The sequence below is a fragment of the Geotrypetes seraphini genome, chromosome 1 (assembly GCF_902459505.1).
Source record: "Geotrypetes seraphini chromosome 1, aGeoSer1.1, whole genome shotgun sequence".
Lineage (NCBI taxonomy): Eukaryota > Metazoa > Chordata > Amphibia > Gymnophiona > Dermophiidae > Geotrypetes > Geotrypetes seraphini.
Genome location: NC_047084.1, coordinates 224,754,824 through 224,777,819, shown reverse-complemented (window position 1 = coordinate 224,777,819; position 22,996 = coordinate 224,754,824). Strand labels below are relative to the sequence as shown.

The 22,996-nt window shown below is 43.5% G+C and overlaps 1 protein-coding gene across 6 annotated transcripts in view; it reads left to right on the top strand.

The window, feature by feature from the left end:
• The window catches only part of UBE2K (ubiquitin conjugating enzyme E2 K), a 193,761-nt gene that overhangs the window by 37,634 nt on the left and 133,131 nt on the right, over positions 1-22,996 (top strand). For 3 of the 6 annotated variants that reach the window (XM_033947250.1, XM_033947230.1, XM_033947240.1), the window contains exon 3: positions 17,884-17,942. Coding sequence is in view for 2 of the 6 variants with exons in the window: in XM_033947230.1 (XP_033803121.1) it covers positions 17,884-17,942 (59 nt within the window). In the remaining 4 variants the exon portion in view is untranslated. Of the gene's footprint in view, positions 1-6,004; positions 6,107-17,883; positions 17,943-22,996 lie in introns of those variants that run through there. The other 3 variants (XM_033947265.1, XM_033947272.1, XM_033947259.1) reach the window with 2 other exon arrangements.

Here is a 22,996-nt window from a genome sequence, read left to right as displayed (position 1 = left end):
CAGTTCTTTACACGTGCATCTTTGAATTTGCACAGCGCTCTTTTCTCCTGTACTATTTATAGGTATATCGGGGTGATGTTTTTATTCATATAGGAGAGACATGTGTTTCTTTCCGGAGACTTGGGCGTGGGGTCTCGGTCTCAGATTGGTATTCTTCTTTGCTTACCATGACCAAGAGTATGGGATTCTGTACAGTTTCTGGGATCCATATTGCTGACTCCACTGGGGACTTCGGCTTGCTTTCCCCTTCTTACGCTACAGCAGTCGCTTTTGTTCTGGTGGTTCCCGGTATCTCAGGGCACCAATTATTTGGTATGCTCCTCCTGAATCACTCTGTATGATTTGGTGGCTCAGCGTGATTTCTCTTTTCAAGGCATGCCTCGGTCTTTGCTGGACTATCTCATGACCACCGACCATCCCGGGCTGTCGGGTTGGGGGGCTTCGTGGCTTCCATCCTCTGCTCCTGGAGTCTGGTCTTCAGAGGCGACTCAGAACTTGTTCATTCTTCTGCTCTTGAGCAGGGTCAGGCTACCTTTCTGGAGCTTCAGATCATTCTTCCGGATTACCGCTGAGGGTCCTTTTGGTCAGTATTAGGATGGGGGTATTTCTCTACTGCTTGGGCAGTAGGTGTTGTATTCATTGGCAGGTGAAGTTGTTCTGCTTCAATGGGTGGACTCTCATCTTCGTCTTCTGTTGGCAGATCCTTTTATGGATCAGGATAAGAGTTTGGATAGACTTTCTCTCTGCGGAATCTGAGCATGGCCCATTTTTTGTATGTTACAGTGTACAGCGCTGTGTACGCTCTGGAAAGTGTGCATGTTAGTAATAGTGTAATCTTCTGCATCCTGGATATTGAGATTTGTGGTTCAAGCGTTCTAGCTCTTTTTATGGACGTGAGATCTGCTTGACCTAGACCTCATGACATCGTCTCTCAATTCTAAGCTTCCTAGCTTTTTCGGCGGGCCCAGGGAGTGGGAGTTAGAGGGGGTAGCTGCATGGCTCCTTTCTCGCTTCTGCCTTCTCTTTTTCAGTGTTTTCCGCTGGCTGATAATGGCTTGGATTTGCCACCTCGAGCTCGCTTTCCGGGCACAGTATTTGTAGAATCTCTGGATTGGTGGCACCATCCTTACTTTGCGGATTTGATGAGTCTTTCGACAGCTGGACTAAGAAGTTTCCTGGTATCTCCGGCTTTGCTCGCCTAGGGTCCGTTCAACATGGATATTTGTACTACTTTAGTATTACGACCTAGTTTTTTGAAAAATCTTGGCTGACGTGTAAGGGTTATGCGAAGCAGGTTGTTTCTTCTCTTATCCAGGTGCTACGGACGTCTTCTCCTGTGGCTTCTGCTTCCTTTTGGAGGTTTTTCCTTTCTTGGGTGCTTCTTAACGTTTGAACCACTCCAGAGTTCCTTTTTGGCACAGGTGTATTGCCGAGGTGTATTCCCTTCAGCTTCTAGTGCCATTCTTGGCTTGTTACAAGGGCTAGGTATATTGCTCTTCGCTTACTTTTCAGCTTCATGTAGTTCAGGTCCTAAACAGAGTGCGGTATATTCATGCGCCTCTTAGAAAGCCCGGTTTGGAGTGCAATCTTCACGTACTTCTTCTCAGTTTACCGAAGGCTTCATTTCATCCTTGTCTTTTGGGACTTTAAAGGGCTGTGCCGTTGAACATGGGGTTTCTTGTGGCCATGGCTTCAGCTCTGCAGTTTTCTATGTTGCAGGCCTTGTTCAACAGGGATTCCTATTTCTGATTTCCGAAATATGGGGTATCAGTTCGGATGGTACCATTATTTCTTTCTAGGGGGGTGTCATCCTTTCTTTTATGTCATGCTCGCTTTTCCTTCCTTCTTCTTGGGAGGAGAAATTGGGAGCAGTGCTTTTATTCACTGCATTTTTTGATATGTACGTAGCGTTCTCTGTGAGCTCGGTTTCTAACGACTTTTAGTTGTTTATATCTCCTTTTTGTATTCTTCAAGGGACGCCTCAAACGTTTGGCGGCGTCCGAAGCCTCCTTCGCTCAATGGGTCCAGGAGGACATTCTTTATGCTTGCTTGCTGGCAGGGAAGCAGTTGGCGAAAGAACTTCATGACCATTCCGCTGGAGCGATGGCTACTTCTTGGGCTCGGCCCAGAGGTTTTTTCCTTGGAGGAGATTTGTTTCGCGGCTAATTGGTCTTCCGAGAGTGCTTTCTCTCCGCATTTCTGCTTGGATGTGGGGGCGCATGCGGTAGGGGTGTTTTGTGCTTCGGTTGTTGCGGAGGCGGCGTTTGCTTCCCACCCAGATTGAGGATTGCTTTGCTACATCCCATTGGTCTCTGGATTCATCTGCTGCTGTTGCTAGGGAAGGAAAAATTATGTTCTTACCTGTTAATTTTCTTTCCCTTAGACGCAGCAGATGAATCCAGAGCCCCACCCTTTCTGGATATTGTTTGTCGGTTTTGAAACTTTCGAAGTTTGTTATTATTGATGGTTGTATTCTGTATTATTGCCTTTTGAGATTTGTTATGGGAAAGAAGTTTTTTACATGCTATGCCTATTGCTGGTTACGTGTGCTTGGGCAAGGAGCTATACTGATGAGACCAGGAGGAGTGCCAGCCAATAGGACCACCTGTTAATCAGTTTCTCTATCTCTGCCTGCTGGTAGATGTGTGCTATCCCATTGGTCTCTGGATTCATCTGCTGCGTCTAAGGGAAAGAAAATTAACAGGTAAGAACATAATTTTTCCATAAATTGTTGGGATCCTCCTGTGCCTTCTGAAGGTGCACCTGTGGCTATGAAAGGGGTCTGCTCTCCCCAAAGCACACTTCCCCTGGAGAGGGTTTCTGATCAGGAACCAGAGGACCAGTCAGAAAAGGACTAGAGAGACTGGGGATTAAAGTCCATGCCTTCACTGCCCCAGAGTGAATCTTCACTCTTAGGAGAGTCCGGATCTCAGGCAGAGGCCGTTAGTCAAAAGGCGGTGGTGGCCCTAGATCAAGGGGAGGACCCAACTGTACACTGTCTTTTTAAGCCGTCAATATTGTTGGAGATTATTCTGGATTCACTGTGGGAGTTAAATCTAGAAGCTCTACAAACCTTGGCTACACAGTACCCTGTTATGAGTGGCTCTAAGACTGACTACATATTTTCCCGCCCATCCTGACATTACTATGCTAGTCACGGAGAATTGGGAGACCCTGGAGTGCTCCATAGGGGTGGCTAAGATGATGTCAAAGCTGTATCCCATGGCACCTGTTTGTTCAGCCTAAAATGGATTTGTTGGTAGCGCAGGCTACCAAATGTACTTCTCTGCCTAGTGAAGGAGGTGTCATTTTAAAGGATGCACAAGATCACTTGTATATGTTGTCCTCAAAATGCAATTCGAAGCATTGGCCTTGAGAGGTAAGACTGCAGCAGTGGCCTTGTTCGTGGCACGTGCTTGCCATCCCTGATTACATCAGACTCCCTTGGTGGATGGTGACATTTATCCCAGCTGATAATGGGGGGGGGGTTGACTATATTTTTCTATATGATATAATCAGTCGTGAGCAAAGTTTCTGCCTATGCTATCTCCATTCATAGAATGTCCTGATCTGTCAATGGGCAGGAGATTCAGCTTCTAAAGCAACACTAAGCAGGCTTCCTTTTAAAGGACAAATTCTGGGATTGGACAATCTTATGGCCAGTGTGGCAAATCGTTGCCCTAAAGCTTTGCCAGACAGCAGACTATGAGCCCCTAGTGCAGGGGTGTTAACTCAGCCATTAAGGGGTTGAAATCCAAAACACAGGCTAAGTTGCAGGCCAGACCTTGCCCAATCTCCACCCCCGCCCTCATAATAGTACTAATTATAACACCATTTTTTCCATTCATTTTTCATATATACACACAATATAATCTTATTAATAACACATAATTGTTAACCACAAAATTAAACTACACAAAGCACACTGTATGCTTCTCAACATTCATTCCTACCAGAACACAGATTCAAGACCTTGCATGCAGTATAACCCCAGAGAAAAAGAAACACATGCATTTCTTCCTGAACAGTGCAAAATATAGACAGCAGATGTAAATTCTCAAAATTGACACAATTTCATCACTAAATTGAAAATAAAATCATTCCCCCTACCTTTGTTGTCTCCCTTCAATCAGTCCAACACTTTCTTATCTAAGCTAATGTCAACAATATTTAAATGAGAATGCCATGATTAACAACGTCAAAAGCTGCTGATAAATCAAATTGAAGTAGAATGGCATAACGTCCCTGAGATAGCAAACCCTGAACCTTCGCCACTAATGAAATTAGCAATGTTTTAGTGCTAAAGTTTGAGCGGAAACCATGCTGAAAGGGAAGTAATATCAAAAATTCATCCAGATATTCTGAAAGTTGACTAGAAACAATAGACTCAATCATTTTGGTTAGTATAAAGATATATTTGCTATTGGACAGTAATGAGCTGAAACAGTGAGATCCAAGCTTGAGTTTTTTAGCAGAGGTAAAAGCACGATATGTCCCATTTCTACAGAAAAATAAGCAGTAGAAAGCAAATGATTAATTAAAACAGTTAACCATGAAATAGCATGAGCAGGAATATTGCAAAAGATGTAGTCCAGAAAAGGATGGAGCAGATATTTTTTCTTTCCAAATTTGATATAAAGATCAGCTATTTGATTTTCAGTAACCAAACCAAATAAGGTCCAGTGCCTGTTTACTGGAATATTATTGATAAATTGTTCAGAATCAGAAAAAGAAAATGATTCAGAAATATTAGAAAAAGAAGAAGTTATAATCAAAATTTTATCTTTGAAAAAAGTTGCCCAAGTATCTATTGATGGCTTTTGGAAACTTATACCGCTCAGCTTCATTAGTAACAGATTTCCAAAGAGAGAATAGAGCCTTATTATGATCTTTTGCAGTATTGATTTTGTTACCATAGTAAATTTTCCTAGATTTATTAATTTCCTGTTGTATTTTTTTAGCTTTCTTCTCCAGCTAGTCTTATCTGCTTCTGAATTCATTTTTTTTCAACTTTCTGCAAAATTGTTTGTTGGCGATGATAAGTATACTAAAGGGCATCCTTCTTATAAGAGATCATTTTACTTTTAAAAGGAGCCATAAAATTGAAAATTTTTTCAGATTCTTCATGTCGAAATCTTAATATAAGCATTAAACTCTTGGGACAAAATGGTGAAACCTGGCTCATTTTTTGCCAAAAAAATATCAGTGTCTATGTCTATTATACTTCTAATTGTAATCTGTTCTTTCAGAGAACAATCCTTCTCCATGAGTATATTGATCATTTAAACCTACTCTCTGTTTTCTGTCTTTCAACTAATTCTTAATCCATAATAGGACATTACTTCCTAACTCACGACTTTCTAATTTCCTCAGAAGTCTTTCATGAGGTACTTTTATCAGATGCCTTTTGAAAATCCAAATGTAAAATATCGAGTTTTAATTTTATTTAAAATTTGATATACTGCTTAATTAATGTCTAAGTGGTGTACAATGAAATATAAAAATTTTAAAATCAGGGATATCGCATATTAATTCACAAACAAAGACAAAACATTCTTATACATGTGGTGGTGGGGAAATACAATAATTAATAGGATAGATTTACAAAACGGGTATGTACAATAGGAAGGAAGTATGCTCTTCATGTGAAATTGTAGTTAAAGGAATTGGAGTATGATTCCGGATGTTATAAATTGTAGGCATCTTTAAACAAAGTTTTTAGATTAGATTTAAATCTAAAGAAGATTCTTCCCGAAGGATTGATGTCAATGAGTGGACGCTGTTGCAGAAAGTATCGTTTTGCACGTAGTAGTGTAGAATAAATGGCGTAAATAAGGAATAGTTAAGAGATGTTGATTTCTTGATCTTAGTATTCTTGAGGAGCAATAAGGAATAATTAGTCTATCAACTGGCTTACCTTTATCCATATGTTCATTCACCCCTAACAGGTTTATTACTTGGGATCTAGCTAGGTACTTGGGACCTGGGTTGGCCACTGTTGGAAACAGCATACTGGGCTTCATGGACCTTCGGTCTGTCCCAGTATGGCAATTCTTATTGTGAGAAATAGATCAGCAGCGTATAAAGAAACTCCGGAAAGTGTTTGGTAAAGTATAAATTTATTTTCTTCCTGGCCAGAAAGGGTATCCAGTTTGCATCACAAGAATGACAAAGTAGGCCTGCATACTTGTAGCTAAGGACAGTCATTGGTTTTATAGTTAATACAAACATTTCTGAGCTCCTCCTGCCTGCCTTCTCATTGGTTGGAGCAGTAACAGTTCACAGCCTATTAGATCCTTTCTTGACTACTACCTGTTTCTCCGCTCCTAATTACGTCCCCATTCCTCTTATTTTTCAGACCTCTAACCTATTTACAATCGCCCATATTTGGACAATTACTTCTCCCTGCACATGTTCGCCCCTCAAGTGAAATATTGACGTACTCAAGTTAGTCTTTTTAAACAATAACCCTTATGATTAGTTATGCTGAAGCATAAGATTTCACATTCACTTGACTGTAGGCATTATGTTCATAAAACAAATTGTTCATAAAATAAATTCCCTGTACTGGAATTTGAGATATTACTTTTTTGTATTAATTGACTCTTTATCAGTTCTTTATTTAATTCAAACATTATTAATGTATACCTGTGGTTATGGATATATACTCTGTAATTCGCTGTCTGTACAGTTTCTCTTCATTGTAAACCGCCTAGAAGTCGCAAGATTGTGGCGGTATATAAGAATAAAGTTATTATTATTATATGTTATGTTATCCTTTTTAAAGAGTGTATGTGAACACCTTTATGATACCTTGTAATAATTAACACTATTAGAAATATATTGGTGATTTCATTTCTCACAACTCCCTCCTTTTTCTTTTTAACACTTATGTTAATTTTGCATTAGTTTTATACCCAGCTTCCAACTCAGATAGAATTTTCTCCACCACTCTTTAATACTTTGGTGGAGTGTCTTTGATAATATCCTCCTTCATTAGGAGTATATCACTCATAGAGTGTCGTACATTCGATGGCATTTAATTGCTGTTTCTAGATCTCTCACACATGGGATTATGCAACACCCAAAGGATATTAGCACCCCAATTACCACAATTAGTTAATACATTGATCACCATCCCTTTCCATTTTTCAAACCATAAATCCAGCTATTCTGTGAGTTTTCTACTAATTCTACTGCTAATGTGGTCAATCCCTGAAAGGCTGTTATGATGGTTCCATCAGGGGCTGTGTTATTTGGGATGAAAGTATAACTCCCTCCCACCATTACACAAACTCCTCCCTTCTCCTTCCATCATATTTAGCACCATTCTATTTTCCCAAGCCATTTTACTTGTGGCATAAAGTTGCTCTACTATTCCTTTTACTGCATCTCTTGTGTAGTTGATAAATCTTTGCTGGTTATAATGTATGTAATTAATCCGATCCACATTTTTATTTATTGTGACTCACCAAAAGGGAGCAGACTCAAACCCTGCTGCTATTTGGTTTCTAGCTTTAAACTCATCTGGATCTCCTCTGGGGGGTACCCTTATAGCATCAATGTATATGTTATCATCAAATGAGGTACCTAATGTGTTTCGCTTAGCCCTAGTTTTTACTTCATTTTGACATTTCTCAAATGTTGGTGTGAATGGTATAGCCAATTATACAAAATGCACAAGTTCCCTTCCACTTTGGAGGAAGTATCGGTCTCAGGATCTCCACTCTGCAATACCACCATAGATCAGTTCTGGGCACCGCAAGAACTGAGTAATTCTGTTCTTTCCCTGTAACATCAAAAATGTTAATGCATGTTGTCATTTCACCTTGGTTCTGTGTGAACTCTTTCCCCCTATGGTGAGAGGCAAGCGGTATGGTTCTCACTCATCATGGAGAACACAAGTGGCACCTTTCTATCATTTAGGTGCATAGCCAGAAACATTTGTGAAAGTTCCTGGCATTCCTTCTTTCCCCAGGTATTAATGTTTTAGTACAGTGCCATTATACACTTCATGCCATGGCTCTTCTCTTCCCACCCCAAAGGGAAGGGCACTACTCGAGCCACTGGCCGCCCAGAGGCACAAGCATAGCAATTACTCTTGTGCAAGCTTTTTCACAGTAGATTTAACCCATTCTACCCAAGCATTTGAATCTACTTAGCCTGTTTCTATTTCTATGGTCTATTGTAAATCTTCTATTTCTGTGACCCTACCTACCTTGGGATCACTGGGAGACTGGAATGGTGTATGTTAAAGTACAGGAGGTTGTTTTTCAGTGTGTTTGACTATCTTACACTTTCATACCTTAATTTTGAAACAACATATTACAGGATCTCTCCCTGTAATTAAAATCCCCATTCCAAATAGAGTATCATTAATACTTTGTGTCTGATTCTGCCCCTCAATTTGTTCCTGCCATGAAGTCTGCTTAATGGTCATGTAAATAGTATTGCACTGCCTAGTCTCACACTTAGGATTTAGACATCCCTTCACAATGTGAATGATAGCCTTTATTTTAGCATTAGTTTGAGCAGTCCACCCAGACGCCTGAGTGGTCCACCACATCTGTCCCCAATTGGGACACACATTGTCCAGACATACACATTTCTCTTCAGGACTATACCTCTTTTGACTAGACCCATCCCCAGAGTTTATTAGAGAACATGCATCAAACTGTACTACCTAGGGATTACTGGCATTTGACGCCAATTTTCTTGGTTTTTTTTGACAAACGTGTTTGATGTCATGTTGCCTGAATAAAGTTTTTAACCTTTTGCGTGTTATTTTTAATGTGTTATGTATGTTTGTAGGCTCCTGAGACAGGCTATATTGGCTGAAACACGTGTGTTGAGCCATCGCACAGACTTTTTATGACTGTTGAATAAATTGCACACTAACACTACTGCATATCTCCACTGTGGTTTGTTTGATACTAAAAGGTCATCTACATACTGCAACAAGGCTTTGGCAGGCACCTTGAATTTTCCAGTATTTGTTCAAGTACTTGCCCAAACAAATTTGGGGATTCTGTGAACCATTGAGGGAGCACAGTCCATCTATCTTGTTGTTTTCTCCATGTGTGTGTATTTTCCCACCTAAAAGCAAACAGATCCCAACTGCCAGAATCTAGCGGACATGCCCAAAATGCATCTAAATCAACCATGTTCATGTGGAATTCTACTCAGCAGTGTGTAATGATTAGGGACTACAGGATGTCTGGCCTGTACCACCCGGTTCAGAAGCCTCAGATCCTGAACCAAGCGGTAAGACCCACCTGCTTTCTTGATAGGCAAGACTGGTGTATTGAAAGATGACATACAAGGTTCTATGAGACTATCCTTGATGAGACTTTCAATCACTGGCTGGAGGCCTTTTTGGCCTTCCATTGAAATAGAATATTAGTTCTGGCACACCACCTCATCACCTTTCTTTAATTTGATTTTCAAGGGGGACATTTGTAACCCACCACTATTCCCTTCCTTGACCCACACCACCAGATCAATGTGTTCCTCCTCCTGAGGGGTCAAGACTGCCATAGTCACTATCATTTGAGCATTCTTTGTGCTTATTTGTAAACCTAACTGTATGATTGAATTCCTACCTAATAGATTAGCCTCCGCTTCTGGAATGTGTAAGAGATCTTCCACTACCTCTTCCAATCTCAGCTTGAGAGTGACAGCTTGAATGATGGGGACTGGAAACACATCTCCCTTCACCCCGGATATAGTTAATGTTTGTCCCGATAGTTTCATTTCTTTTGGAATGAAATTCAGAGATGTCTAAGTTGTCCCAGTGTCCACTAGGAAAGCTGTCTCTTCTTCATAAGGCTCCTTCAGATTTATCAAGGGCTCCTGGTGAGAATTTAGAAAACCCTGACTTCCCTGTTCATCATCTTCAAATGTCATGAGAAGGTTGGCTCTTTCCTCTCTCTCAATGTCCAGACATTCTCGTCTTAAGTGTCCAGGCTTGCCACAATGATAGCATGTTATGGATGTTGTGTCTTTTGGTGCCCCCCATAATCACCCCTAACTATAGCCCCTTCCTGCACTATTCCCTCGATTTACCCATCTTCCTCTTCCTGTATTCCAATCCCCTTCTGCTCTTTGCTTATTCTCCCCTTTGCCTCTTTTTAATCACCTTATCTATCGCAGAAATAATCAATTTCATGTTTTGTTTTGTTTTCTCATCTTCTCTTTTCACAAACGCCTTCTTTGCTTCCCTTAGCAACTCCTCTAATGGTTTCTCACTCCATCTCTCTAACTTCTATATCTTTTTCCTGATTTCAGGCCGTGGTTTAGTAACAAAATGTACTTTAAGCAAACCCTGAGTTACTGGGCCATCTGGATTCATACCAGAGAATTTTCTCATTTGCTTCCATAGTTGAGGGAGCCTTATCCCTTTCTTCCTGCACTTCAAATGCCTTGATAAAATTCTGGGATTTAGGGGCTGTTTCTTTAATTCTTGCAATAATTAGGTCTCGCAAATCTTTCATATTGGCTCTATGGGCTGCATTATGATTACTCCAATTGGGGTCTACACTGGAGAATTTCTCTTCTCCTGTAGGTCCTTCTTGTCCCACAGAATGTGTATTCTGCCACTGTATCAAAGGTGCTCTTCTAATCATCCCCTGCTCCTAATCGCTAAACAAAATGCCCAGAATAGATAGTCTCTTGCCAGGTATAAAAATTAGGTCCTAGAAACTGATCAAACTGTTCAGCCAGCCCAATGGGATCTTCAATTAAAGGTTTAATTTCCTTTTTAAAACTTCTTACTTCTAAACTAGTCAATGGAGAGCTTACATAGCCTATACTCCCATCTCCTATTGAGACTTCCCTTAACGGGTAACTCTGCACTGTTGCATCCTCCCTCTTTCGGGGGAGCGATCTAGATACCATAGGAAAATTAGCCAGGTCCTCTTGGCATTTCTGTAATTCCCTTCTTAATTTGGGAAAGGACTCCCCTTCTCCTCTGGAGTCGCGGATATAACAATCGGCCCTATATCTATGTGGACTTCACTTCTCTCCTAGCCTGCACCCCTTGTCCCCTATAGGGAGGGGTAAATACTGCAGAGTTTCCCAGGGTCAGGCTCCTACCTGTTAAGAACATAAGAACTTGCCTCCTCTGAGGCAGACCAGAGGTCCATCTCGCCCAGTGGTCCGCTCCCGCGGCAGCCCATTAGGCCTATTGCCTGAGCAGCGATCCCTGACTATTCCTATAACTTACCTCTTACTTCTATCCCTATAACCTACCTCTATTCCTATCTGTACCCCTCAATCCCTTTGTCCTCTAGGAACCTATCCAAACCTTCTTTGAAGCCCTGTAACGTGCTCCTGCCTATCACTGCCTCCGGAAGCGCGTTCCATGTATCCATCACCCTCTGGGTGAAAAAAAAATTCCTAACATTTGTTCTAAACCTGTCCCCTTTCAATTTCTCAGAGTGCCCCCTTGTACTTGTGGTCCCCCATAATTTGAAAAATCTGTCCCTGTCTACCTTTTCTATGCCCTTCAGGATCTTGAAGGTTTCTATCATGTCTCCTCTAAGTCTCCGCTTTTCCAGGGAGAACAGCCCCAGCTTTTTCAGTCTGTCAGTATATGAGAGGTTTTCCATACCCTTTATCAGTTTAGTTGCTCTTCTCTGGACTCCCTCAAGTACTGCCATGTCCTTCTTGAGGTACGGCGAACAATACTGGACACAGTACTCCAGATGCGGGCGCACATTGCACGATACAGTGGCAGGATGACTTCCTTCGTCCTGGTCGTGATACCCTTCTTAATGATACCCAACATTTTGTTTGCTTTCCTTGAGGCTGTGGCGCACTGCGCCAACGCCTTCAGTGTTGTGTCTACCATCACTCCCAGGTCTCTTTCAAGGTTACTTACCCCTAACGGTGATCCCTCCATTTTGTAAGTGAACATCGGGTTCTTTTTCCCTACATGCATGACCCTGCATTTCCCTATGTTGAAGCTCATTTGCCACTTTTCGGCCCACTCTTCCAGTGTCGTCAGATCCTTTTGGAGATCTTCGCAGTCTTCCGTGGTTTGGTGTCATCTGCAAATTTAATGACCTCACATTTTGTTCCCGCCTCCAGGTCGTTAATAAATATATTGAATAGGAGCGGTCCCAGCACCGACCCCTGCGGAACTCCGCTCATGACCCATTGCTAGTCTGAGTAATGGTCCTTTACTCCAACCCTCTGTTTCCTGTCTGCCAGCCAGTTTTTGATCCATTGGTGGTCCTCCCCTGCACCCCGTGGTTCCATAGTTTCTTAAGCAGTCTTTCATGTGGTACCTTGTCGAATGCTTTTTGGAAGTCAAGGTAAATGATGTCTATGGGTTCCCCTTTATCCACCTGGCTGTTTACCCCCTCAAAGAAGTACAATAAGTTTGTGAGGCATGACCTACCCTTGCAGAAGCCATGCTGACTCGACTTTAGCTGCCCATTGTTTTCGATGTGCTCACAGATGCTGTCCTTAATCAGCGCTTCCATCATCTTTCCCGGGACCGAGGTCAAGCTCACCGGCCTGTAGTTTCCTGGGTCACCCCTTGAACCCTTCTTGAAGATGGGCGTGACATTTGCTATTTTCCAGTCCTCCGGAACCTCTCCAGTTTTTAAGGATAGGTTGCATATTTGTGGAAGTGGCTCTATTATTTCGTTCCTTAGTTCCTTGAGTACCCTTGGGTGAATGCCGTCCGGACCTGGCGATTTGTCGCTCTTTAGCCTGTCTATCTGCCTGAGGACATCCACTCGGCTCACTTCTAGTTGGACCAGTTTATCGTCCTGATCTCCATTTCCGATCTCTTCGGGATCCGGAATGTTGGTTGTGTCCTCCCTCGTGAAGACTGACGTGAAGAACTCATTTAACTTGTCAGCTATCTCTTTTTCCTCTTTTACCACTCCCTTTCTGTCTCCATCATCCAAGGATCCCACTTCCTCCCTTGCTGGTTGCTTCCCCTTAAAGTACCTGAAGAATGATTTGAAGTTTGTTACTTCCCCCGCCAGTCTCTCTTCATATTCTCTTTTTGCTTTCCTAACCACTCGGTGACACTCCCTCTGGTGTTCTTTGTGCTCCTTGGGGTTGTCCTTTGTTTGGTCCTTTTTCCTTTGTGTGAACAGGGAAGAGTTTCAAATCTCCCCCTATCCAACAGGAAGCGTTCTTTGCTTCCTCTCTTGAATAAGGCTGTTTGCTATTGACATACAAATTTAAATTTTATATAGCCAATCTTCCTCCGCACCATACTTTGGCCAGAAGACGGCCGGAGGTTTAATACTTTCTTTGGTCTAAACAAAACAGCAATACGTAATCCTTTTGCTTCTTATCCTTTCCCTTCGTACTGGACATATCATCCCCACATTTCAGCATCCTCCCTAAGGGGCTTTCTGGAGGTTTGCTTCTGGGGTCTCTACCTTCCCCCTCATCACTTCTGCTTGCTTTACTCCCCATTCCAGCACCTTCGTTCAGAAAACAAAAAACTTTCACTTCGTCCGTCTCTGGCCATGCCCCTTGTAAGACAATAGAAACGCAGATTGGGACTCCACTCTCGCTTTGTGTCACTCACACCTCTCACTCACACACTAGTAAGGTGTTCCCAGAATGTACCCCCAACCACCAAGGTAGCCCAAAATTTCTTACCTTGGTCTATGCGCATAGAGTTGGGCTGGTCGGTAAGGTGCCTACTTTACCTCACCTACTTTACCAAAGCCTTTCACTTAAAATTTGCCTCATGATTCTTGTCAGTACATTGTGGAACCCCCATCGGGATCTGCGAGACCGCTAAACTCAGCGGGATGTGTCTCCTCACTGCTTGACGTTGCCGTACTCAGCCAATGATGATGTCATCCTGGATGAGCCCCCAAGCTGTGATAAATAGATCAGCAGTGTATAAAGAAACTCTGGAAAGTGTTTGGTAAAGTATACATTTATTTTCTTCCTGGCTAGAAAAGGTGTCCGGTTTGTATTACAAGAATGACAAAGTAGGTATGCATAGCTCAGGATATTCATTGGTTTTATAGTTAGTACAAACTAGTGCTGCCCGATTCAGGAAAAAAAATTTCGATTCTATTCAATTCAGCCTATTGAATCGATTTTTCAATTCGATTTTCCTGCCCAATTGGGTGTTTTTTTTTTCAAATATCCTGGTGGGTTTATTTTATAGCCTCTTCACCCCCTTTACCTTCTCCTAACCACACTGGCGCTGTGATGTAAACAAAATAAACAAACAAGACTTTTCCTCGCTCTGTTAAATCCTAGCTCACGTTTGTGGTCTAACAAAAACTCTGGCAGGATATACGTTTCAAGTCTGACATATTGTAATCACAAAACAGAAAATAAAATGATTTTTTCTACCTTTTGTTGTCTGGTCATTGTTCAAATCTTGTTGGTCCCAGGCTCTGGTTGTCTTCTGATAGCTTGCTTGGCAGTGTCTCCTTCTTTCTTCTTTCTCCATGCTAACCATCCATCAGCCATCTCTGTCCTCCCCTTCTGTTTCTCTTCCCTTCCCTGGAGGTCTGGCATCTTTCCTTTTTTTCATCTCCATCTACAGATCCACCTTTTCTCAACTACCCTTTCATCCAGCATCTCTCCCTTTCTGTAACTTTCATCCCTAAATCCCATTGTCCACCATCTCTCTCCCTCTCCTCTGTTTTTAGACCCCTTATTTCTTTCCCCAGAAGTCTGGCATATGCACGTCTCTTTGAACCCCTCCCTTCCCTCCCTCCCTCCCTCCGTGTACTTCTACACCAGGGCCCCCTCCCCTGAACGTCTGCACCCCCCTGAAGACCCGCGTATTCAATTTACCTAATTTCAGCACCTGCCCTGCAGAAGATCGCTGGCTCTAGCGATCTTTGCAAGCTGCCATACGTTGTCCGAGTTGTCCTCTCTCTGCTGTGGTCCCGCCCCTCCTCTGATGTCAGAGAAGGGGCAGGACCGCGGCAAAGAGAAGACAACTCGGACAATGTATGGCAGCTTGCAAAGATCGCTAGAGCCAGCGATCTTCTGCAGGACAGGCTGCTGAAATTAGGTAAATTAGGTAAATTGATGCGGGGAAGCCGGACACCAGCGGGGAAGCCACTTCCCGACTGACCCTCCCCACTCACCCTCTAAAGCAGGAGCGACAGGCCAGCAAGAGGCAGCGCTGCCACTCCTGCTTTAGGGGCTAGGGGGGAGGGTCAGTCAATGAATTGGGAGACTGATTTTTTTTTTGTCGTGGTAAATCGATTCGAATCGTGAATCGGGCAGCCCAATTCTCAGCTTCCATCCCTAGCCCCCAAGACTCACCAGCCCCCCTGCCGATTTCAGCTTCCAGCCCCAGCCCTCCTGCCGATTTCAGCTTCTATCCCCAGCCCCCAAGACTCACCAGCCCCCCCTGCCGATTTCAGCTTCCAGCTCCAGCCCCCAAGACTCAACAGTCTCCCTGCCGATTTCAGCTTCCAGCCCCAGCCCCTCTGCCGATTTCAGCTTCAATCCCCTGCCCCCAAGACTCATCAGCCCCCCTGCCGATTTCAGCTTTCATCCCCAGCCCTCCTGCCGATTTCAGCTTCCATCCCCAGCCCCCAAGACTCATCAGCCCCCCTGCCGATTTCAGCTTTCATCCCCAGCCCTCCTGCCGATTTCAGCTTCCATCCCCAGCCCCCAAGACTCTCCAGCCCCCCTGCCGATTCTCAGCCCTCCCGCTGATGTAACTCCGGTTTCGCAAAATTGGAAGTTACATTAGATGGGAACGAATCCGGCGGCTGGTGGTGAAAAAAGAATTAACTGGAATCGGGGCTGAATCGGTGAGTCCGGTTTTTTACCAAAACAAACTGATTCGAATCGATTCATCTGATTCGAATCGGTGAACCAATTCAAATCATGAATCGGACAGCACTAGTACAGACATTTCTTAGCTCTTCCTGCCTGCCTGCCTGCCTGCCTGCTCATTGGTTGGAGCAGTAACAGTTCACAGCCTATTAGATCCTTTCTTGACTACTACCTGTTTTCTCTGCCCCTAATTACTTCTCCCGTTCCTCTTATTCAGACCCCCCCCTAACCCTGTTTACAATTGCCCATATTTGGACAATTACTCCTCCCTGCACATGCTCACCCCTTATGTGACATATTGACCTAATAAAGTTAGTCTTTTAAACAATAACCCTTATGATTAGTTATGCTGAAGCATCAGATTTCACTTTCACTTGACTGTAGGCAATGTGTTCATACAGTAACAAATACAGTCAATCCTTGGTTTGCGAGTAACATGGTTAGCAAATGTTTTGCAAGACGAGCAAAACGCTCCTTGCACTCCTTATGGCCATAGCAGAATTTTAGCAAACTTCAGACAAATATGGGACCTGTGCTAGCAGCCCAACAATCTTCAGGACTCCCAAATGACCCAGTTTCAATGTGGGCAGCACCGGCTGTGGCTCTTCTCCTCTAGCTGCACAGTACCAAGCCCAGCCCTGGAAGCAACGGTGGCTGTTAAGACAGGAGCAGCAGCACCAGGGAGTCACCCAGGCTGTGGCTCTTCTCCTCTGGCAGCTCGGCATCTTTCTCCTTTTTATTTTATACATTAGTTTTTGGGTTGAGGAATGAATCATCTGGGTTTCCACTATTTCCTATGGGGAAATTCGCTTTGATATACGAGTGCTTTGGATTACAAGCATGCTTCTGAAACAAATTATGCTCGTAAACCAAGCTTCCACTGTACTGTCCCAGGAATGCCCCCCTCCCTTCCCCTGATTCAGCAATATTCTTACTTCTATATGCACACAGTGTTAAAACAAATTCCCTACTGGAATTTGAGATATTACCTTTTTGTATTTATTGACTCTTTATCAGTTCTTTATTTAATTCACACATTATTTATGTATACCTGTGGTTATGGATGTGATGTTACCCTTTATAAAGAGTGTGTGTGAACACCTTTAGATACCTTGCAATAATTAACACTATTAGGAATATATTGTTGATTTAATTTCTTACATTATGTTATTAACAAACACATACTATCCAATTGGCTATGCTACTATGTTTTTTAAAATGTTGCATTTCTTTTGCTTTTGCCCAGGCTGGCTGAATTTAGAGCAGTGGTCTCAAACTCAAACCCTTTGCAGGGCCACATTTTGGATTTGTAGGTACTTGGAGGGCCTCAGAAAAAAAAGAGTTAATGTCTTATTAAAGAAATGACAATTTTGCATGAGGTAAAACTCTTTATAGTTTATAAATTTTTCCTTTTGGCTAAGTCTTAATAATAATTTTGTAATTTATAGCTAAAAGAGACATATGATCAAGAAACTGTTTTATTTTACTTTTGTGATTATGATAAACATACTGAGGGCCTCAAAAAAGTACCTGGTGGGCCGCATGTGGCCCCCGGGCCGCGAGTTTGAGACCACTTACTTAGAGGGTCATGTTCTAGCTCATACTGTAAAAGCTATGGCTGTGTCGGTAGCTCACTTAAAATCAATCTCCATTCAGGAGACTTACAGAGCAGCAACATGATCTACCCAGTGCCTCTCCCATGGCCATGCCCCTTTCAGATCTGGTTATAAAATTTACATGTGGATCCCAGCTCCTTAAGATAGGCATGTGAATTTTAATTAATGGCAATTAGTATCAATAATTGATTAAAGCTCAGTTATCGCTGCTATTTGGCTTGTTTATCAATTAAATTGCAAGCACAAATTGGGTATGTGCCCATATTCACATGTGTCATTTTGAGTACTATATATAGAATTAGGTTGTAAATGGGTATGTCAGGTTGATGGTCCATATCAGTTTAATCTCTATAGAAAAGATTTACATGATGGATACAATTGAAATAGTATGTTCATGTTCTGCTGCTGCCTAGATATCGACTCCCAATATGACGAGTTTTGAGCAGTCCATTCTCCATTATTTTCACAGGTGGAAGATATCAATTGGAAATAAAAATTCCAGAAACTTATCCATTTAATCCTCCAAAGGTAAGCATGTTTCATGGATTCTTCCTCCTCTTCAATTGTGTGTTTTTGCTTTGCATTAACTTTCTACTCTTCTGTAGTCTACAGTTGAATAATATTTGTATACAGTGTAGTTATACTGCATTCATTTAGTTTTTCATACTGGTGGCACAACTGTGCTTTCTGGTATTAGTCTGCAAGTTAGGGCTTGCAAATTAGGGCTTGTTAGGGCTTGAGTTTACTGTTAATGAAAGGAATGCGGATAAGACTTAGTTATAACCTGAAATGGTAAAATCAGGAGTTCTGATAGTCTCTAGAATGGTTCCAATCACCGAATTTACTCTCTGAACCTTGATTAGTAAATAGTTGGTAGTTATATTCAAATTTGATTTCTGATGTTTTTATGAAAAACACTGAAAATTTGCACAGGTAATATGGTGCAGGATATTGGCAACATGTTAATCTTGTGTTTTAGTATTATTACAGCACTTTACTTTCTTGAATTTTTGGCAGTTTATATATTGGTGGAAAAAGAGAAAGTACTGAAACATTTCATTGGAATATTTTAGTATTTGTTGGGTCTAAAACTGATGACCAAATAGCATGTGTTTGATGGCTGAAGGCTCCATCTCGCATCTAGTGTGAGGTGTGTCATTCCTCAGTAGATGTTGAAAATCATGTGGTGATCCTGAAATGCACATAAACAGTACAGTATTTGGACAGAGCAAAGATCCATCTAGTTTAGTATTTTGTTTCTAACTGTGGCCAATCCAGATCACAAGCGCCTGGCAGGATCCGAAAAGAGTAAATGTTCCGTGCTGCTTATCCTAGAATCAGAACTTTTTTCCCCAGAAACTTGTCTTGTTTGTGATTTTTTTTTTTTTTTTCTTTTTCTTTTTTCTTCATACTATCCTTTTTAGTTTGTAAGCTACTCGGATGGCTCATCTGATGGGCAGGACAGTAAATCATAAATAAACATAAACTTAAGCTCTGCAATGCTAACAGCTTTTCCAGTGCAGTAGGTGAGAATTCTAGACAGTAGGGTTATTTCCCTTTAGCTGCATGCTGCAGAAGAAATTACCGTATTTTTTGCTCCATAAGACGTACTTTTTTCCACCCAAAAATCTCGGTGTGTCTTATGAAGCGAAGGTGCAAAATTTGAATTCCCCTTCAAAGCTGCAAAACACCCCTCCAAGCACCAGCTTTTTAAACACCGCTTGCCACTCTTCCTGTACAATTGCAACCCACCCCCGTGGCCGCACCACCTTTTTAAACACTGTCTCGCCGCCGCCCCCCGTACAATTGCAAATCACCCCCCACACCGCAGCTGTACCACCTTTTTAAAGCAACCCCCCCGCCGCCGCTGTCGTCACTGCCGTACCTTTTTCAAGCCTGGTGGTGGTCCAGCGTATATTCCTCCCTCAACGGCTCTGTATTATTTTCCGGCAGCAGGCGCATGAGTCAGGAGCACGGCTGTCAGGCCCAAGCTTTACACGCTCCTGCTTGGGCCTGTGCTGTTTTCTGAATGGCTGGCGGCAGTTCTCGTGAGATTCGTGAAAACTGCTGGAAGCCATTCAGAAAATGGCACGGGGCCAGGCGGGAACGCGGAAAGCTCACTCTTGACTCGTGCGCCTGCTGCCCAGAAATAGTTCGAAGCCATCGAGAGAGGGAGGGAGGAATTAAAAAAAGATGCGGGTTAAAAAAAAAAGGTACAAAGGGTGGAGGACTATGATTAAAAAGGTACAAGGGGGGCTATGATTAAAGGTATGGGGGGATGATTAAAAAAGGTACTGGGGTAAGTGGGGGGATGATTTAAGGTTCGGGGGCACGTGGGGGGATGGGGAATGATTTAAGGTACTGGGGGCACGTGGGGGGATGGGGATGATTTAAGTTACTGGGGGGTATGGGGCCTTCCTGCCTGCCACTAGGCCTGCCTGCTCTGTTTCTGCCCACCCTGTGCCCTGTTCCAGCCTACCACTAGACCACCAGAGGGGAGGGGACAGGTACAGAGCCTGGCAGGGAGGGGGGACAGGGTGCAAAGCCTGGCAAGCAGTGTGGAGTTGGGTGCAGAGCCTGGCAGGGATAATTTGGTTCAGAATTTTTTTTTCTTGTTTTCCTCCTCTAAATCTAGGGTGCATCTTATGGCCAGGTGCGTCTTAGGGAGCAAAAAATATGGTAATTCCAGATTTTTCACTCTGTCTATAGTACTTCACTGGGCTGTTTAGCTCCTCTACAGTTCTTTCCTTCTGCATGCATGACTGCAGATGTTTGATCTGCTCTCCCCATTTTATTATTTTTAATTTGATGTAATTTTGTCCCCTTTTTGGCTATTTTAGTGCTTGGAGCGATTTTGAAGCTCTGCCTGCTTGAAAATTTACAGACTTCGGTCTGTAGCTGACAGGCTGATCCCACTGGTTATCTTTTAGCCAGCCTTCATAGTTTTCTTGATGTGGTCTCGCCTACTATTATTCAAGAGTTGAGTGGAGACTGTTAGGCACCCTTGGGAGGCTTAACGGTGTTTCGTAGGGAGCAAGCTACGTCGTCACACTTCTGCCCAGAGCGGTGTGCAGCCATTGGTCTGCAGGTGGAGGTGTAGTCAGTCATGGGAGTTTGACTGACAGCCCAAAGAGCTTTGCTGAACCATTCCCAGCTTTGTGCCAGTGTATTTTCTCATCCAGTTTCTGTTGAAAGCAGGCTGCAGCATTGATTCTGTCAGGTCACAGGCTGACACCCCGTGAGAGACATCAGGAGAGGTTGGAAAAGTGGGGTTTTGAGTGTTTTTGAATGTTTTCCTATGTTCACCCTCCTGAAAAATTCTAAAATCGCCATTTTTAGAGTTTGTGAAGTGTGAAAAATATTGCGATTTTGGCATGAATTTTGTGACAGTGGCCATCTTGGATTTATAGCAATTTTATTTTCTAAAGCTCCTTGCTTCTTCAAAATTGCAAATAAGAACATAAGAACATAAGCAGTGCCTCCGCCGGGTCAGACCATAGGTCCATCCTGCCCGGCAGTCCGCTCCCGCGGCGGCCCAAACAGGTCACGACCTGTCTGCATCACCAGAAGGGGCTCCCTTGCCACCTTGGTTTCTCATTTAAGTCCTATCTTCCCATCGTAGTCCTAACCCTCCGGTCTTGCACATGCACGACCTGTTGGCTTTCTATACCTGTGTTACATCCCAGCACCTCTCTCAGTATCCCACGATCCCTTTATCCCTCAGGAATCCGTCCAATCCCTGTTTGAATCCCTGTACCGTACTCTTCCTGATCACTTCCTCCGGTAGCGCATTCCAAGTGTCCACGACCCTTTGGGTGAAAAAAAACTTTCTTGCATTTGTTTTGAACCTATCTCCCTTCAGTTTCTCCGAATGCCCCCTCGTACTTGTTGTCCCCTTCAGTCTGAAGAATCTGTCCCTATCCACCCTCTCTATGCCCCTCATGATCTTGAAGGTCTCTATCATATCTCCCCTGAGCCTCCTTTTTTCCAGAGAGAAGAGCCCCAGCCTATCCAATCTCTCGGCATATGGGCAGTGTTCCAGCCCCTTTACCAGTTTCGTTGCTCTCCTTTGGACTCTCTCAAGTACCGCCATGTCCTTCTTGAGGTGCGGCGACCAATACTGAACGCAGTATTCCAGATGTGGACGCACCATCGCTCGATACAATGGCATGATGACTTCCCGCTTCCTGGTTGTTATGCCCCTCTTTATTTTGCTTAGAAACTTGCTGAGATGCTCCTCATGTAGATTCTTGCCAGGATTGAGCAAATTATCATTTTTAGAGTGTCTTTGCACCACATGCCGGGGGTCGCAGCCGGGGGTCTCAGCGTTCAGCTTAGCCTCTTCCCTGCTGAAGCAGGTGACCAAATGCTCGGTTAGCCCATCAGGGCGGCCTTTATGGTTTTTGGGGCTCAGCACAGCTGGAATTATGTCCACTAGGCTGTGGACCCTACGCAGCCTCAGAAGCACACAGTTTAGCCACCTTATGCTCTAGGAACTGGACACCTTTTCAGAATTTTTGTGCTCTGGATTTTGGACCAATGTGTTCTCCCCATGTTCAGCCCCAATCCGCCTACATAGCATCTCTCAGTGGCATTACTCCTTTGGACAAGCCCTAGATTCATCCTGCCACTATGCTTTCACTGCCTGACCCTGATCTGGGGGATCCGGATACGGTGAATTTGCTTGCTGACCCTTTATTTATAGGTGCAGCACTACCAAGGCTGGAGATCAGGGACTGTGTTCTGGATCTGTGGATCCCTCTGCAGTTTTAGAAATGCTCTCATGAGCCTGCACTTCTTTGAGTCTGCGGCTTTTCCAGACCTTCTTTCTGAATCTATTGAGGAGTCCTTTTGGTCATTCAGCCGGCTTCGTCCACTGCTTCCTCCTGGCTTAGTGGTATGTGCTTGCAGTTTGCTACCCTTCCCTGGCACTCTGATATGTGCATTGTGGTCTTGAAGCAGTTTGACTTTCCAGAGTGTGTTCTGAATATTGCTAAAGCTATGTCATGCCGGTATTTTCTGGCACAGGAGTGTCAGCAACTTTTGGATCAGTCCAGGGTGGATTTTGTGGTGGCACAGATGACAACATCCACCTTTCTCCTCAATGTGGATGGTTTTGTGTTAGAAGATATGCAGGACCACTGTGTGGAGGTGGTCCTCAGGAAACTTTGACACAGCAGATTTAGGCATTAAAGCTGCTTTGGTGACGTCTCTTCTTGCATTCACCTGTCATGTTCAAAAGCACACTCTGGAGAGTGAGGTGGTGGTTTCTGCTTCACGAAGTCTAAGTAAGTCATCTACGATGTCTGCTTACACTAAGGTGTGGAAGGCCTTCCAACATTGGTGTGCTCAGGACCAGGTGGACCCTTATTCAGCTCTGATCTCAATAATTCTCACCTTTTTCAGGCTTTTTGGATAAAGGCCTCACTGTGGCTTCTCTTTGGTTCCATGTGGCCGGGCTCTCCTGTGTTAGATCCTGGCAGCCTTGGTCTTCCTTGGCATCTCATCCTAATGTCGCTAGATTCTTGAAAGGGGCTCTTCATGTCAGCACCCTTTCCCTTCCTGGGACCTTAACTTGGTAT